The sequence below is a fragment of the Elgaria multicarinata genome, chromosome 5 (genome assembly GCF_023053635.1).
Source record: "Elgaria multicarinata webbii isolate HBS135686 ecotype San Diego chromosome 5, rElgMul1.1.pri, whole genome shotgun sequence".
NCBI lineage: Eukaryota > Metazoa > Chordata > Lepidosauria > Squamata > Anguidae > Elgaria > Elgaria multicarinata.
Window position 1 is genome coordinate 69,652,417 of NC_086175.1, and position 16,750 is coordinate 69,669,166.

The 16,750-nt window shown below is 43.1% G+C and overlaps 1 protein-coding gene across 1 annotated transcript in view; it reads left to right on the plus strand.

Moving 5' to 3' along the window:
- Window positions 1-11,873, plus strand: part of LOC134399494 (cystathionine beta-synthase-like) — a 34,982-nt gene extending 23,109 nt beyond the window's left edge. The window contains exons 10-16 of the mRNA XM_063127552.1: window positions 946-1,030; window positions 2,690-2,795; window positions 5,359-5,433; window positions 6,674-6,808; window positions 8,640-8,748; window positions 9,518-9,602; window positions 11,172-11,873. Coding sequence (XP_062983622.1) covers window positions 946-1,030; window positions 2,690-2,795; window positions 5,359-5,433; window positions 6,674-6,808; window positions 8,640-8,748; window positions 9,518-9,602; window positions 11,172-11,347 — 771 coding nt within the window. The 3' untranslated portion in view covers window positions 11,348-11,873. The remainder of the gene's footprint in view (window positions 1-945; window positions 1,031-2,689; window positions 2,796-5,358; window positions 5,434-6,673; window positions 6,809-8,639; window positions 8,749-9,517; window positions 9,603-11,171) is intronic.
- The last annotated feature ends 4,877 nt before the right edge of the window (window positions 11,874-16,750 follow it).

Consider the following 16,750-nt stretch of genomic DNA (forward strand, 5'->3'; position numbering starts at 1 on the left):
TGCCTCTATCAGTTTCTGGGGATCATGAGCAGGAGGGTGCTACTGCACTCAGGTCATTCTTGTGGGCTTCCCATGGACCTTGGTCTGGCCCAGCACGGCTTTTCCTTTGTTTTTATGACTTATTCCCATGTATGTGTGCATGGGATTGCAGCCTTGCTGAAAGGGATGTGAGAGAGGCATCACCTCTCATCATATATGCATATACTTCTTTTGTTCCTCTGGTCACAAGAGTTTTGCAGGCTTTGAAACAACACCCCCAAAACCCCTATTTAGCACAGGCGAGAGTTTTATTGATTGGATTATTTGATTTGAAATGTTTATATCCTGCCTTTCCTTCAAGATAGCTATCAACAATTAGTTAAAAACAAAATAAACCCCAAATTACTAAAGATGCAATCCTGTGCATCTTTAGACAGAAAAAAATCCTACAACTCTCAGCATTGTCCAGCCAGCCATAGACTAATTAGGAATGCCCCCTAAAATTTTTTTTAAAGTGGTCCTCTTTGAAAGTGCTTACAACTCTCTGAAGAACCTATTTTCTGACTCCAGCTTCACATGTACTAGAGGTGCCTGAAAACTCCTGAAATCGGGGCTGGTCCTACCACTAGGTAGAGTGAAGCAGCCACCTCAGTTCACAATATGGGGGTGGGCAGCAGCAGCAGCAGCCCTCTGACCATTCCTCCTGAGCCTTCTGGCTACTTCCCCCTGTTGGAAAACAGGACTTTGTGTGCCACACAGCCAGCCCCCCACACCCTAAAGTAGCCCACAGCTGTCTAATGTGGCGGAGGGTGTTGCCCCTCACCAGCGTTAAAGGAAGACTCAGCTGCTAGTCCAGCTGGCTTCTGTATGTGGAATGACAAGGGCATCTTGTGCTTGCCTCAGGTGGCAAAATGTCTTGGGCCAGCTCTCCCTGAACCCCTAAGCTTCATCTTGTTTCCTTTTTAGGTGATAGATCAGTGGTGCAAGAGCAATGACACAGACTCCTTTCTGATGGCTCGTAGACTGATTAGAGAGGAAGGCTTGCTTTGTGGTAAGCGTTGCTGGAGACTCTTATGCCTATCAGTAAACGTTTGCTTACTTTTACATCCCCTTTGCAAATGGCCGACATCTTCTGGGAAAGCATGGTTTAGGTCCTGGGCATAAAAGTTAAACCAAGAAATCAATTCCCGGGATGATGTAAACACACGATCCTCATTTTCATGCAATAAATATACCTGGGCCTTATACAATGCCACTGTCACACTCCCGCTCATTCTGCTGCGCTACCAGGATGCACTGCTAGCGCTACGGGGAGTTAGCACTCCCTAAAGTAACCCCGGAAACTAACAGAAACACTCATTTCCGGATCAGGGAAGGTCAGCAGAGTTCCCTTCTGTGAGCTCTGTTGACCTTGCATTAAGAACCGCTAACTCGTTGTAGCCTGCTGGCAGCATGATTCTGCCCTATGTATACATCCAAAAGTCTTTCCGCAAAGTGGTGCTTCTGTTGTACAGATCATGTCTTCCAAGCACTCAGACCTCAGTGTGGGGGAAACACTGTACTCAACATGGGGAAACGCCTTACCCCACTAACATGTCCATTGCTATTCTAAATACAGTGTGGAATGCAGTTGAACCAGATTCACAGGTCTCTATTGAATGGTGCATATGTCACAAGTTAAGCTCGCACATAACTCATCTGAAACCCATACAAGAGTGATGATCAGTGACCTCTGCATGTTGTAGAGGAGGTCTTGTGTTACTCAGAAGTAGAGATGTGACACGTAACATTCAAAAGAAACCTGTAGATCTTGTGCAGTTGCCTTCCATGCTGTATTCAGAACAGTAGTAGATACATTAGATGGGGTGGAAAATAAGATGTTTTCCCTATGCTTGTAAACATTTCGTATGAGTTATGCATGTGCTTTGACTTGTAGAATAATATCTGTCTGTGTCTGTGAGTATGCACGTGTCTGTCTAGGTCCCCCAGCAATTTTCAAGTGGTCCACAGAGGTGGGGAATTTCAGAACCACTGCATTAGAGATGGACCCAATCCAATGCATATCTGAATCCCACAGGCTGTGGCACAAGGGTCTTCAAGATGAACTCCTTGGATTCTCTGCTCATCCACAATGTATGTTTAGGAGGAGGATTCAAAACCATCATGGGGCCTGCAAATCTCCATGACTGGATCCTTATTAGTAGTACAGGACTATGGTGTCACAACGGAAAATGTCCTTATGCATTCCAGGGAATCTTTACATTAAAAATGTGATGACTCTATCAACATTTACATTGTCTTCTAAGAGGCTCAATAAGGGCCAAACTACAGACCAGAACCACATATAAAGCTCAGTTGGGGGATGGGGGGATTCAACACCATCTATTTACACTTCCTTTTTGCTTTTCAACTGGGCCTTTACTGACCCACTGTTCAGTGGGTAGGGCCATATTTAAAGAGATGACCCTACCGCTGTTTCATCTAGTTTGGCTCTAAGAGGTCCCATGACTTCTGTAGAAATACCTTTTCTATATTGGAGCATGAGTAAGAGCATCAAAACTTGGCCTACAAAACTTGGCCTTGAGTGGACCTTTAGCATGACCAGGTTTCTCTGCCCATATCTGTGTCCAGTGTTCTACTCTGACCTTCTACTAGGGCCTTGTTTTATTGCATGTCGAGTAATGTGTCTGGTCTCTTCTTTATATGGCAGGAGGCAGCGCGGGCAGTGCAATGGCTGTGGCTGTGGAAGCTGCCAAGCAGCTCAAAGAGGGTCAGCGCTGTGTTGTCCTCTTACCTGACTCTGTGAGGAACTACATGTAAGAGAGTGTCTTCTTTTGTTTTGGCTTTTCCTCTATGGGTGTCCATCAGTTGAAAACTTTCAGTTGTGTATGTTGGGTAAAGAACTTGAACTGTGGCTCTCACATCACATTAACATCACATTAATTGCAGCAGAGAAATTGTTTTAACAATTGTCTGTAGAAAAGCAGGAATCTCTATGGCACTCAGCCCTTTCCATGAGTGAGTTTTATGATGGTCTAATTCCACGGATATCAAATACTTGTAATTCTGTAGAAATAATCCAGTGTACAATTAGTTGCAGTTAGGTACAGAAGAAAGAGCACATCTGTTATGTAAAATTATCACATGGAAAGTGTTCAGTGGAGGATGGTGGTTCCAAAGTCAGTGAGGTGGTGAATCCGCTCCGGGTTTTTGGTCAGAATGAGTTAGAAATCTACCAAAGTTATCCGTAATGTGAAGTACCTTGGGCAGCTCCTTTAGAGTCCTGACTGGTTCTGACTGAAACCCAGAGTGGATTTACCACCCAATGACATTGGAACCACCAGTCTCCACTGAAAGTGATGTAAACGTTTTATAGCCCTCAAAGTCTTGGAGCAGTGGTGGCCCATACATTTTGCTGTCTAAGGTGAAGGACAAGGCAGCTCCCCATTCCCCCAGTCCACCTACAGGATCCAACTGGACTTACATTTGAATTTTACTTCAACTCAAGCCACAGGATAGCACCCTGTACCACACTGAAGGTGTAGGGCAAGCTAGCTCAGGAGATTCTAGGGGAGCAATGGACGGCTCCTGCCAGTGCCCCATCCAGCATCTGCCACCTGAGGCAGTTGCCTCACTTTGCCTAATGGTAGGGCCAGTCCTGTCCTGGTGTTTCATATCAACAGTTTCTGATTTTAATATATGTTGAAAAGATAGTGAGGCCAAGTTCTTCTAGAACAGGGGATGACAGAAAGTAGTTTGTAGATCTTTGGGTGATTTGCACTACATTCCCAAGGGGTTTTAACTCCCAATAGTTTTAACAATAGCAAATGCTATTGTTTAAAAACAATGGCTGATCTTGAGTCAGTTGCTTAGCTCTTAGCTTCAGTGTTCCTCATCTGTAAAATATGGGGATTAATTTTTTGCTTTTACTGGCCATGCTGAGAATTCCGTGTTAGCATCCCTCATCGATTGTAACTCAATTGTAGATTGTATATGTATACAAAGTGTATGGGTCATGGGGTGCAGTAGGTAATTGACTCCAGTCCACAAACACACAATTTTAGTGGACACTGTTGTTCTAGTGGTTGGCTGGGGAATTCTGGGAATAGTAGGGCTTTCTCCTGTCGAAACATGCGTAGGATTGCACCCTAAATAAATGCATATTTCAGCATCTACATCCAGCTAATTATCTCTCCCACCCACCCCAAGCATCTCAAGTAGTGCACCCAAAATCATTCCCTTCCTAAACATCAGGGGTTCATAGGTGAACACTTTCAAATGTGGCTCCTAAATCAAAGCTTTGATTTATGTTTCGTTGCCATGTCCAGCATAGAGAATGAGAGAAGTGATGTAAGAAAAAGTATTTGCAGCATGGCTCTCCTTATTCTAGCCCCCCACACTTTTTATTTTGGCTTGCCAGGATCGGATGTGCTTCTCCTTGTCTACTGTTTCTGGTCTTGCATGCATTTGCAGTCCACACGAATTTTAATGTCACCTGTTTTGCTATTGGCTTTCTTCCATTCTTGCGCCTTCTATTCCCATTTTTTTTTCTATAGAGAAGCAGGTAACCCTTTGGCTCTCTATCATTCCCCTCCTTCAACAATGTATTTCTTTGTTATATTTGTTAGTCATCCAATAACCCGAGTTCTCTGGCCAACATACAATTGAACCATTTCAAACAAATAAAACATAGAATCCATAAAATACAAACAAGATATACACTAACCCTCCCCACCCCCAAATAATATGGAAGCAAAAAACAGAACACAACAAATAGCCTGATTGCAGAGAACTAAATAACTTAAAAGGGTTATTTTAAAATACATCCCATCTGCCATAAAAGCACAGACCAGAGTGTTAATAAGATCAATATTTAAATGATTAAATTAAGATGACGTTCAAAGGCCCCAGAGAAGAGAAAACTCTTTGCCTGGAACTAGATGTTACCCCATGGTTCTTTTTCATTTGATTGTTTAATTTAATCACAGAAACCTCAATAGCTTTTGCATTTCTGCTGTTGCCAATTCAGGTGACAATCCGGATTCATTCAAATTTATAGGACTATGTCTCTGATTGTACTAGGATTGTGCCTTTGAACACATCTTTCTACCATCTTAACCAATGTAACACAATAAGCAGGTGCACTTTTGCTTGTTATTTTACTTTTCAGCTTTACTGCTGGCCTCTTAGTAAATAATGACACAATCAGTTTCCTCCTATTAAGCTATGACATATGCATTCTGTAACTGTTATCTTTTCCATCAGTAATTAATGTTAAAGATTCTGCATGGCCTGAAGGTTGGAAAATGCAGCTCAAGGTGGACTAGATGAAACAGCAATATCTAACCCAACATCTCATCCTTTCCCCATTATCTCCAGGTCTAAGTTTTTGAATGATAAATGGATGGTGAAGAATGGATTTCTAAAAGAAGATGTTCAAGAAAATTATCCCTGGTATGGCTTAGAATTCCTTCTCTAAAATGAGGGAACTGGTAAAACGAAAGTTGAAAAGAGGGAATCAAGTAGATTAAAAGCTCCATCACACTGGGGTTAACACACTCCCTACCTCACTTCTCCACCCGTGTTTTCCTTCCTCAAGTTACTTCCTCTTTCAAAAGAGGAAGTACTGAATGAGCATGAGGCCCATTGAGTCTGCTGTTCTAACGGCGCTGCTTCTCCTGCAAACAGCAGGAGAGCAGCAATTCTGATTTTTTTTAAAAAAAATGGGAGGGGGAGTTTGTCGCGGAAGGAAGGCCAGAAGGGAGAAGAAGGCATGTGGGAGGCAGACGACGTCATGTGAGGGACATGAGCAAACTCTGTGAGCGTCCAGTAACAAGCATGCAATAAAACACTAGTCGGATGGAGCTTAAAATCTCTCCAAAATTCTCAGATTACTCAAAACCACAATAATCAAAGCTCAATTTGAATATAATTTGCTTTTTATTGTGTAATTGTATGTTTTTAATATTGGATTTGTTGTCTGCTTTTGATGATGGGATCCTAATGACCCGTTAAACAGTTTGAGATTAAACACTGAACACCCATATAGATAACGGCTGAGTGACGACACGCGTGACAACACGCTAATCAACGGTTGTTTCCCATTCTGTTCTTATTACCCCCCTACCCCCCAGTTGATTAGCGTGTCGTCCGAACTCAGCCATTATCTGATATGGATGTTCAGTGTTTAATCTCAAACTGTTTAACATTTCATTCTTAAATTGTTGCTTGTCTAATTTGTAGTTATACTTGTTTTATGTGTAGCTCCTGATGAAGGATAATTTCTGAAACACGTAGAGCAGATTGAAGAACTCATTAAAGAATAAAGAAAAAGATCACTTTACAGCACCAGAGCTTCAGCTCTCTTTTCCTCTCTCAATAGTTTCAGCACCAGGTTAAGACTTTCCTCTACTCCCAGGCATTTCACAGCATATGATAAGGTTGATTGTGTATATTTGTTTTATATTTTTGCATGTAAATAGTTTTATTTTGTTCTTATGTTTTATTTTTAGGGATTTAATCTTTATAAACCACCCAGAGAGTGGTATAGAAATGTAATAAGTGAAATGAAGGCAAGCTTGCCCTCCATCCTCATCTTCTTTTGCTTTGTGTGTGCAGAACAACGTTTGAAGCAGACACAGCAGAATCTGATTGCCGTGTGTTCATAACACCTGCTGTCCTTTTTGTCTGCTAGGTGGTGGAATATCAAGGTGCAGAAGCTGAACCTCTTAGCCCCTCTGACTCTTCTCCAAGATGTGAACTGCCAAAAGGCAATTGAAATCCTCCGCGAGAAGAGATATGACCAGGCACCAGTTGTGGCTGAATCAGGGTAACGCTGCTCTTAGCTAGATGCTTGTTTTAAAAATCAGTAGTTTGCCAGAGAATTTCACAATTCTAATGATCAAATGCACTAATGAGGAATTGCCTATTATTAGTATAATTCGGAAGATCTTTAAATAAATACTTGAAATATCCTGTCCATCACAGGCTTAGTGCCTGTGTAGGGAGAATTCCCATAGACTCAACAAAGCTCAATTTCCTCCCATGCCTCTGCCTGCGTATGTGTTCCAGTGCACAGGCAGGTAGTGCAAAAGGCCAATAGGACAAACGCAGGTCCTGTCTGTACCCCCCATAGCTCCTTTCGACTTTCACCCTCCACCTGGTGCAGCAACTGTGTGTGTGGCGAGCAAGACTGACTCCTTTGGGTACTATCCATTGGCGTCATTCTACCAGCGCAAAGCATCTCCGGCTTGTGGGGAAGCCTGTTTTCAGCCTTGTGCAAATATCAAATCCAAGGCTTAGATTTTGCTTGCGCAAGCCACTGCACAAGGTGGTTCACAAGGCGTTTCTCAACTCTTTACGATTTCATTAGGCGCAAGCTGTACTGCTAGCTGTTGTGCAACTGCTAGAGCAACTCCAGTAATTTTTCCCCTGTTAGAGTGACAGTAGATATATCCTTCTACATTTAAAGGTTTGGATGAAAGTACAAATGTCTTTGCATTATCCCAAAGAAAGGACAATGTTTTTAGAATGTTTTAGGATGTTTTAATCATGTATACTATGTTTTAAATGGGTTTTTATGTGTTTTATATTCGCTGTTGTTCCCTGCCTTGATCCAAGTCGTGAGGCGGTTAAGAAATAAATTATTATTATTAAAGGAGAGGACGAAAGGACCCCACCAAGGAACAAATAGTTGAGCTTTCCCCAATCTGGTACTGCCAAGATGTTTTGGACTTCAACTCCCGGCGTCATCCCCAGACAGTGTGGCCAGTGCTCAGGAATGGTGGGAGTTGTAGTCCCCTAGAAAATGGAGAGCACTAGGCTGAAGAAGGCTGACCTACTGCAACAAAATGAGACTGATTTTTCCTGGTCCTTACTTGGCTGCTAGATGCCAGCTGTCAGAAAAGGGGCAGGAGGACATTCTCTTAAGCCAGTCTTTCCTGAACTGGTACCTTCCAGATGTGTTGGACTACAACTTCCACCATCCCCAGCTGGCATGGCCATCAGTGATAGGAAAAGCTTCACTTGCTAAAGTTTCTGTATGTTAGGTTGCAATATAAGGGATATGAAGTGATCTAATTTAAAAGGTGGCCACCCTGCCAATCCCTTGAGCCACAGATGATTTTGCAGAAAATGAACCCCCCATTCCCCCCCCCCCCCCGCATATCATGTCATGCACCTTCTAGGTATGTCCTGCTGGGTATTAAAATTACCTGAATTCATTCCACATTTTCCAAGGGTGCTTCCAGACGGAGGGGTCCTGGTACTAGCAATCAGAAGGCATTGTACAGCTATGCCATCTTTTCTTTTTCAGGGTGCAATCTTATGCAAGTTCAGACAGAAAAAAGTCCTACAATTCCCAGTATGCCTCAGCCAGCATGGCTGATTGGGGCAGGCTGGCAGTTGTATGACTTAGTTCTGTCTAAGCATACATAGGTTTGTACCTTAACTGTATTTTCTTCAGTAAGAGAAAAGATGGGGAAAGTGGAGGGAAAACACTGGAAGGCGAAAAACTGAAAATGTTGACATCTGCGTGCCTGGCCATAAAATTCTGTGAAGGAGGCAGGGTGACGACATAATAAAAGCCTAATCTAGAAGCACCCAAAATCAGAACACTGACTGTAAAAAATAAATAAATCGGTGTTGTTGTTGTTTTGAAGCCTCATCTTGGGAATGGTAACTCTCAGCAACATCCTCTCTTCAATCCTGGCAGGAAGTGCCCAGTTCTCAGACCCAGTCCTCAAGGTCATTTACCAGCAGTTTTCAAAGGTATTTCCTCTTACATTGATTGGCAGATCTGTAAAGCGACATCCAGGCTATGTACTCGATATCTCAGTTGCACCTCATACAAAGGACAAGGGCATAGGGATACAGAAGCTGAAGGAACAGAAGGCCCATGTGAGAAAGGGTGGAAGGAAGGGGAAAAACAGCACTTGCTGTGATCAGTCAGGTGCCGCCTATTTCAGGCACGATCCTTGCACTTATAGGGAGGAAGGCAGCTATGGTGCATAGACAGAAGGTTGTCTGGGGGTTGCTTCCAGACCGAGGTCTCCCAGCGCTACCATTCAAAAGATATTGGGCGTCTCTAAATGAGTAATTTATAGCACACTCGTGACTGGCCACTCATGGAAGTTTGCGGATCAATTACATGACATAGTGAACAGTCAGGACACCTCCTGGGCTATCCCCTGCCTTATCCTGCTGTCAGAAAACACAGATCAGAGATGCCAGTCTCCACTGGCCTCACTTGTGACAGTTCTGTTTCCACAGATGAGCTGGGCCCTCCATGCTGAAGCTAACTTACACAATTGCTCTCCCCCAAGAAATTCAGCAGGGCAATGGGTGAGGCTAGTGGCACACAAGAGGACCTTGGAACAAGCATGTCTTTGACATGGAGCACCCAGCACATACTTTATTTAATCCATGTGGTTGCAGCAACAGGGCTGCTTGTATGGGGGAGATCTTGAATGTGTGAACTAGTTTCTAGAATATAGCTAGTAACAGTCTGGCATGTTTTATGGTTGGCTTGTCCCTACAGATTAGTCTAGATGACACCCTTGGGAAGCTGTCACAAATCCTGGAAAACGATCACTTTGCCATTGTTGTGCACGAACTGGAGCTGTGTAAGTAGTTAAAAAAAAACATACCACAAATACAAAAAATGTGTGTGAGAATTATAGAATAGCAGAGTTGGAAGGGGCCTACAAGGCCATCGAGTCCAACCCCCTGCTCAATGAAGGAATACACCCTAAAGCATCCCTGACAGATGGTTGTCCAGCTGCCTCTTGAATGCCTCTAGTGTGGGAGAGCCCACAACCTCCCTAGGTATGTGTGTGTGTGTTTAAATGAAATGTTTAAATGAAAAAATAGAATGGGGATAGGCAACCTGGTACCTTTCATATTTTTGGGACTACAACCTCTATCAGCCCCATCCAGCATGGCCAATGGTCAGGGATTGTGTGAACTGCAGCCCAAAACAGGAGAAAGGCACCCAGTTACCTACCCATGAACTACAGCTTCACTCACTTTCTAGCCGCTCCTATGAACTGGGCCCTCCAGGTTGAGGCCCCACGTACACAATTTGTCTCCTTGAAGGAAACCGTGTGTGTGTGTGTGTGTGTGTGTGCAGATGTCACACAAGGGAATGCCTGCTGCAGGGTTGTACTGCTGGCCCTGCTTGAGGTCACACACACCAACTAGCAATGCCCACAGATGTGGATGTTTTTAGAGGAAAGCCTGTACACGTGGAGTTTTATTGGTGTAGGCTTTCCTTTGAAGATGTCCATACCTCACACATGGAGGTTGAGAGCAGTAGCACAATGAATACTAGGGGTGTGCGCTCTGCACTGAAAATCCGAAGGTCCGACAGAACTCTGAAGTTTCGGTGTGGTTAGGGGATGTTTTTAAAACCATCAGATACCCGCAGTGCAGAGCGAAGGTTGTTTGGAGTTCTGTTCCATTTTCAGATAACTGCTTCATTGTAGTCTATGGCAATTAACAAAAATGCTTACAACGCAGTCATTTTTAAAGATAAAGAGCTGAAACTTGGCATGATGATAGCTCTTAAGTACAACTTTAGACATGCCAAGTTTGAAGCTGATCCCTTCATCCCTTGATTTTTAGGATTTTTAAAAACAGAAATCAGCTCAAACCATTGCCCCCACTCACCCACCCACCTGATTCTTTATTAATTCACCCCTGTGCTTTTAAGGGGGGAGTTTTTATCCTTTAATTTGCTGATGCACAGTTGTGCACCTCCAGTTTATAAAAATAGAGATCTGCTGCATTCCCTGCTCGTTTGCTTTAATGGGGTGAAATGGGGGTGTGTGTGCTCTCCCTAGATGTGGTGGCCACCAATTTGGATGGCTTTAAAAGGAGGTTAGATAAATACCTGGAGGAGAAGGGTATCAATAGCTGCTAGTCCTGATGGATATTGCTACCTCCAGTATCAGAGGCAGTATATGCCTATGTTGCTGGAGAACATGGGTGGAAGGGTGCTATTGCATTCCTGTCCTGCTTGTGGGTCAACAGCTGATTTGCCCATGTGTGAACAGAACGCTGGACTAGATGGACCTTTGGTCTGATCCAGCATGGCTCTTCTTACATTCTTAAATGAAGACATTTCATTGTACTTTTCCTTTCATTCTAATTTGGAAACATCAGCAATATTCTCAATCTCTTTGTACTTCCAGACAATGCAGATGGCAGCTCCTTTATGAAACAGATGGTGTTTGGTGTGGCCACAGCTGTTGACCTCCTCAGCTTTGTCACCCCAAAGAACAAGACCCAGGAGCTAAGAGATGTAACACCCAAATCAGCTTCTTCTGAAAGAACTTTCTCCATGGCAGAATCAGAAAAAAGTAACTGAAGACTTTTAAGTGTCATGTTCTTGTTTTGTTTTCCAATATGGCTTTCTATTTTAATTTGCCTAGTAGTTCTTGGTCTACTATGTTTCATACATCCTAAATGCAACCAAACAGAATAATCTGGAATCAGGATGATCTGACAAGAGCTTTTAAAATTAAAATAAGTGGCAATGATGAGATAAGATGTTAAGAATAATATTCTTTGGGAGAAAGCAGTAGAAGGAAATGAATTGTCCTATGAAGCCTTGCTGGATTGATTTCTATTTGGCATTTTGTTGTTTGCATTAACATTGACTGATAAATGCATTTCAAAATCTGCTGGCAGAGGAATAAAGACATACAACAGACGCAAATGCTGCCTGAATTAAATGCAGAGTCAACAATAATACAATTTGCTTGTACGGGGGAAGTCTGAAATGGCATTGTTCTACTGGCAGAAGGTCGGGTGTGCGTAAGATCCTTTACTCCACAATCTGCAGGAGCTACATTAACCTCCCAAAATCTTTGAGCAAAGAAGGTTCCCAGACTAAAAAAAACCATACACCTCAACTGCCTCTTGATTCTCAGCCCCAAGAGCCAAACACCAGCAGAAGTCTGCATTATAATCAATGGGGAGACATCAGAAACTTTGGAAAACTGTAGCAAGGCTCTGACTTGGAGCTGAAATGTAAAGTGGGTCATGACTGAAATATGTATGTATGTAGGGTGGGGATCATATTGTCACAGCTGTGGCAGGAATTGAAGCAACTGTTTTGCGCACATGGAAATTAGCATCACTCGCATAGTGCTCCTTGTAATGGTATTGACACTATAATAACAGGGTTAATCAGCAACACTGTTTAAACTACTGGCTTTTGCGCAAACCAAAGCAATACATTGCATAGGCGTAGCCATTGTGCATTGTGCGGGCAGGTATTTCTATTTGTTTGTTTTAAATGTCCTGGGATTTAGGTTCACTGGATGCCCTGCTAGTTTTTTATTATTATAATAAATTAATGTTTTGTACTCATCAACAAAGCATTCAGTATTTGTGCTATTCTGATATATCACTGTGCCATGTAGAAGTTATGTAGCGGAAAAGCAGGAAAGGAAATGCTCTTTGTGTACAGCACCATGTACACTGATGGTGTTATATAAATAAATAAATAATAATAATAATGTAGTGCTCGGATCTCAATTTTGCGAAGAAATTGAAAGTAACAGCCATGTGTAGAAAAGTCCATTGTGAAATGTAGGTGGGGAAGGGGAGAGACTCTCACGCACAGTTTAGTTGTTAGGGGAAAAAATCAACCACACAAGGGAAAAACGTTGTGACACCACATTACAGTTACTGTGACCCTAGGTCATGAGACAATCTCAGTATTTCCCCATTCATACAATCTTCTGTGATTTTCTCTCTCCTGTGTGATATAACTGATTTGTTATTGTTTGTTCGTTCAGTTGCTTCCGACTCTTCGTGACTTCATGGACCAGCCCACGCCAGAGCTTTCTGTCGGCTGTCGCCACCTCTAGCTCCCCCAAGGTCAAGTCTGTCACCTCCAGAATATCATCCATCCATCTTGCCCTTGGTCAGCCCCTCTTCCTTTTGCCTTCCACGTTCCCTAGCATCAGCCTCTTCTCCAGGGTATCCTGTCTTCTCATTATGTGGCCAAAGTACTTCAGTTTTGACTTTAATACTATTCCCTTAAGTGAGCAGTCTGGCTTTATTTCCTGGAGTATGGACTGGTTTGATCTTCTTGCAGTCCAAGGCACTCTCAGAATTTTCCTCCAGCACTGCAGTTCAAAAGCATCTATCTTCCTTCGCTCAGCTTTCCTTATGGTCCAGCTCTCGCAGCCATAGGTTGCTACGGGGAATACCATTGCTTTAACTATGCGGACCTTTGTTGTCAGTGTGGTGTCTCTGCTCTTAACTATTTTATCAAGATTTGTCATTGCTCTCCTCCCAAGAAGTAAACGTCTTCTGATTTCCTGGCTGCAGTCAGCGTCTGCAGTAATCTTTGCGTCCAGAAATACAAAGTCTGTCACTGCCTCCACATTTTCTCCCTCTATTTGCCAGTTATCAATCAAGCTGGTTGCCATAATCTTGGTTTTTTTGAGGTTTAACTGCAACCCAGCTTTTGCACTTTCTTCTTTCACCTTCGTCTTAAGGCTCCTCACTTTCAGCCATCAATGTGGTGTCATCTGCATATCTGAGATTGTTAATGTTTCTTCCTGCGATTTTAACTCCAGCCTTGGATTCGTCAAGCCCAGCACGTTGCATGATGTGTTCTGCATACAAGTTGAATAGGTAAGGTGAGAGTATACAACTCTGTCGTACTCCTTTCCCAATCTTAAACCAGTCCATTGTTCCGTGGTCTGTTCTTACCGTTGTGACTTGTTTGTTATACAGATTCCTCAGGAGGCAGACAAGATGACTTGGTATCCCCATACCACCAAGAACTTGCCACAGTTTGTTATGATCCACACAGTCAAAGGCTTTAGAATAGTCAATAAAACAGAAATAGATGTTTTTCTGAAACTCCCTGGCTTTCTCCATTATCCAGCGGATATTGGCAATTTAGTCTCTAGTTCCTCTGCCTTTTCTAAACCCAGCTTGTACATCTGGCAATTCTCGCTCCATGAATTGCTGGAGTCTACCTTGCAGGATCTTGAGCATTACCTTGCTGGCATGTGAAATAAGTGCCACTGTCCGATAGTTGGAACATTCTTTAGTGTTTCCCTTTTTTGGTTTGGGGATATAAGTTGATTTTTTCCAGTCTGATGGCCATTCTTGTGTTTTCCAAATTTGCTGGCATATGGCATGCATCACCTTGACAGCATCATCTTGCAATATTTTAAACAGTTCAGCTGGGATACCGTCGTCTCCTGCTGCCTTGTTATTAGCAATGCTTCTTAAGGCCCATTCAACCTCACTCTTCAGGATGTCTGGCTCTAACTCACTGACCACACCGTCTGAGCTATCCCCGATATTATTATCCTTCCTAAACAGATCTTCCGTATATTCTTGCCACCTTTTCTTGATCTCTTCTGTTTCTGTTAGGTCCTTGCCATCTTTGTTTTTGATCATACCCATTTTTGCCATACCCATATAACTGATAAGCAGCATGAATTGTCTGTTCAAGGAAAGGAACCCCCCTCCTTACAATCACAGGAGGGGGAGCAGATGATAAAACTGCAGTCCCTGGGAGGGACAGGGATGGAAGTTTTGTCATTATCATCTTAGCATGTTTAACAGGTAGAACTGGATTTTCAACAGGTTTGCTCACATTTTCCCCCTTGAAGACAAAAATTAAGAAACAATTGCCCAGTTGGTGGAGGGTGGGGATTTTTTTGCCATTAATGACTATACAAATGATTGTCACTAGTGCCCTGTTTGATTTGATTGATTTCTGACCACATTTTAAAATTCCCAACATTTTGATCATTGGGAATAAAAGCCAGGTACCTCTTCCATTATGTTTTCCCTTTTTAAATCCTGCCTTTTTGGTGACACTACAATGTTTAGAACATCACAAAAAAAGGCAATCCTTTAAATATTCTGGATTCAAACAATTTAGAGCTTTAAAAGCTAATAAGCAGTGGCTGAGTCACATGTTCCAAATAACAAGACCATAAGAAGAGCCCTGCTGGATCAGACCAATGGTCCATCTAGTCCAGCATTCTGTTCACACAGCTGTCAACCAGGACATGTTGCAACAGCACCCTCCCACCCATGTTCTCCAGCAACTGGTGCATATAGGCTTACCGCCTCTGATAGTGAAGGTAGCACATAGCCATCAGGGCTAGTAGCCATTGATAGCCTTCCCCCCACACACAGCATCAACAGCCTTGTAGCAGCATTCTCCACACTCTGCAGTGTCTGACCACTCTTCAAAGGCAGCTCCACATCAAGTGCATTGCAAAGGCCTAAATAGAATGTGGCTAAAGCCTATTTGTAAGCAGCTAAGACCAGCATTCCTCAAGAAAGGATGCACCTAGTGCATTAGCTGAATGCACCAGTTGCATCCTCACCATTGGCTATGTGAGCTGGAGCTGATTGGAGTCCACCAACATGTGGAAGCCTATACATTCCCCACCTCCAATAAAAGAACCAATCATAACAAGGGCTTTTAGCTCCTCCCAGTTGCTCAGCTTAGGGTTTTTTCTTCATTTGTGTCACTATAAATAGAGAACCACACAGTTGGACTGATACAACTAACTCAGGAAGAATAACTGCCTGTGGACCAAACCATTTGCACTCCCTGAACTTGAAGCCTATTCAGGTAATTGAAACTATTTTTCACAACATAGCTAAGGAATTGACCTTTCCATAATTATCATGAAATAAGAGTAGAAATGCTTGCTCTGCAGGTTAAGGACAGCTCTAGCTCTCGCTCTCTCTACTGAAATTGACAAAGCCAAGAAAAGCACTGGATTGACCAGTGACCAGATACAAAAGAATGCAGGGCTCCTGCAGCTTTAACTGAGGTGATGAAGAGGGAATTTCACCAGGTGCTGCATGCATACAAATGACACCTTCTGAAATTCCCCTTTCAATACAACTGTTAAAGATACAGCAGCCTTGTCCTCCTTTTCATATGGTCACCCTAAGTTCACTTGATTCAGGCTGCAATTTTATACACGCATACCTGGAAGTAAGTCCCACTGAATTCAGTGGGGCTCACTTCTGAGTAAACGTGTATAAGATCACACTGGGTTCGGCCCAGAATCTACCTTCTTTGGATGGAAGGGGCCTCCACCCAATTTTCGGGGATCTATTCAGCAGCATAGCTCAAACTCTGTATAGCATTTTCAGAGAGTTATAGGGGCTGTCATGAGGAGCAGAGGGCAGGGATGGCCTCTTCCACTAGACAAGTTGCACATGCCTAAATCTGGATCCAACTCCCTGGATCCAACCCGCAACATGCCTTATAACCAGCATTTCTGCCACTGACTTGAAAAAATGCTATGTCACTCAGTAAAGCTCCGTTGAGAGAGTCCATTGATTTTGTAGTTGTTGGCTTTTTTAAAGGGAAGTGTGAAGTCTAATAAAAAGATTTTGATGAGAAAAGTTACCAGGCTACTGACAGACCTCTTTGCATTTGATGTAGAATGATGAAGCCTGAGCTCTTCCTTTACCTGCTGCTGAGCTGGTGCTTTGTACAAAATGGTGTCTGCCGTCCTCCAAAGCCAGAGTGTGCTCATGAAAGTTGCCTGGCTTGCCTTGATCATTACAAAGCAGAGACCGTCGAGGGTGAGTGCTGCCCTCGTTGCATCCCCCTGTGTTCCTGTCCTCCCTTTGTGGTGGAAGAGTGTGGCAAGGATGGGACCCTGCTCCTGGGAGAGTCTGTGTACATCAACTATGCCACCGAAAAGTGCACATGCGGTTCTGCAGGCAAGATCAAATGCGTTTCAATTTGCCCTAA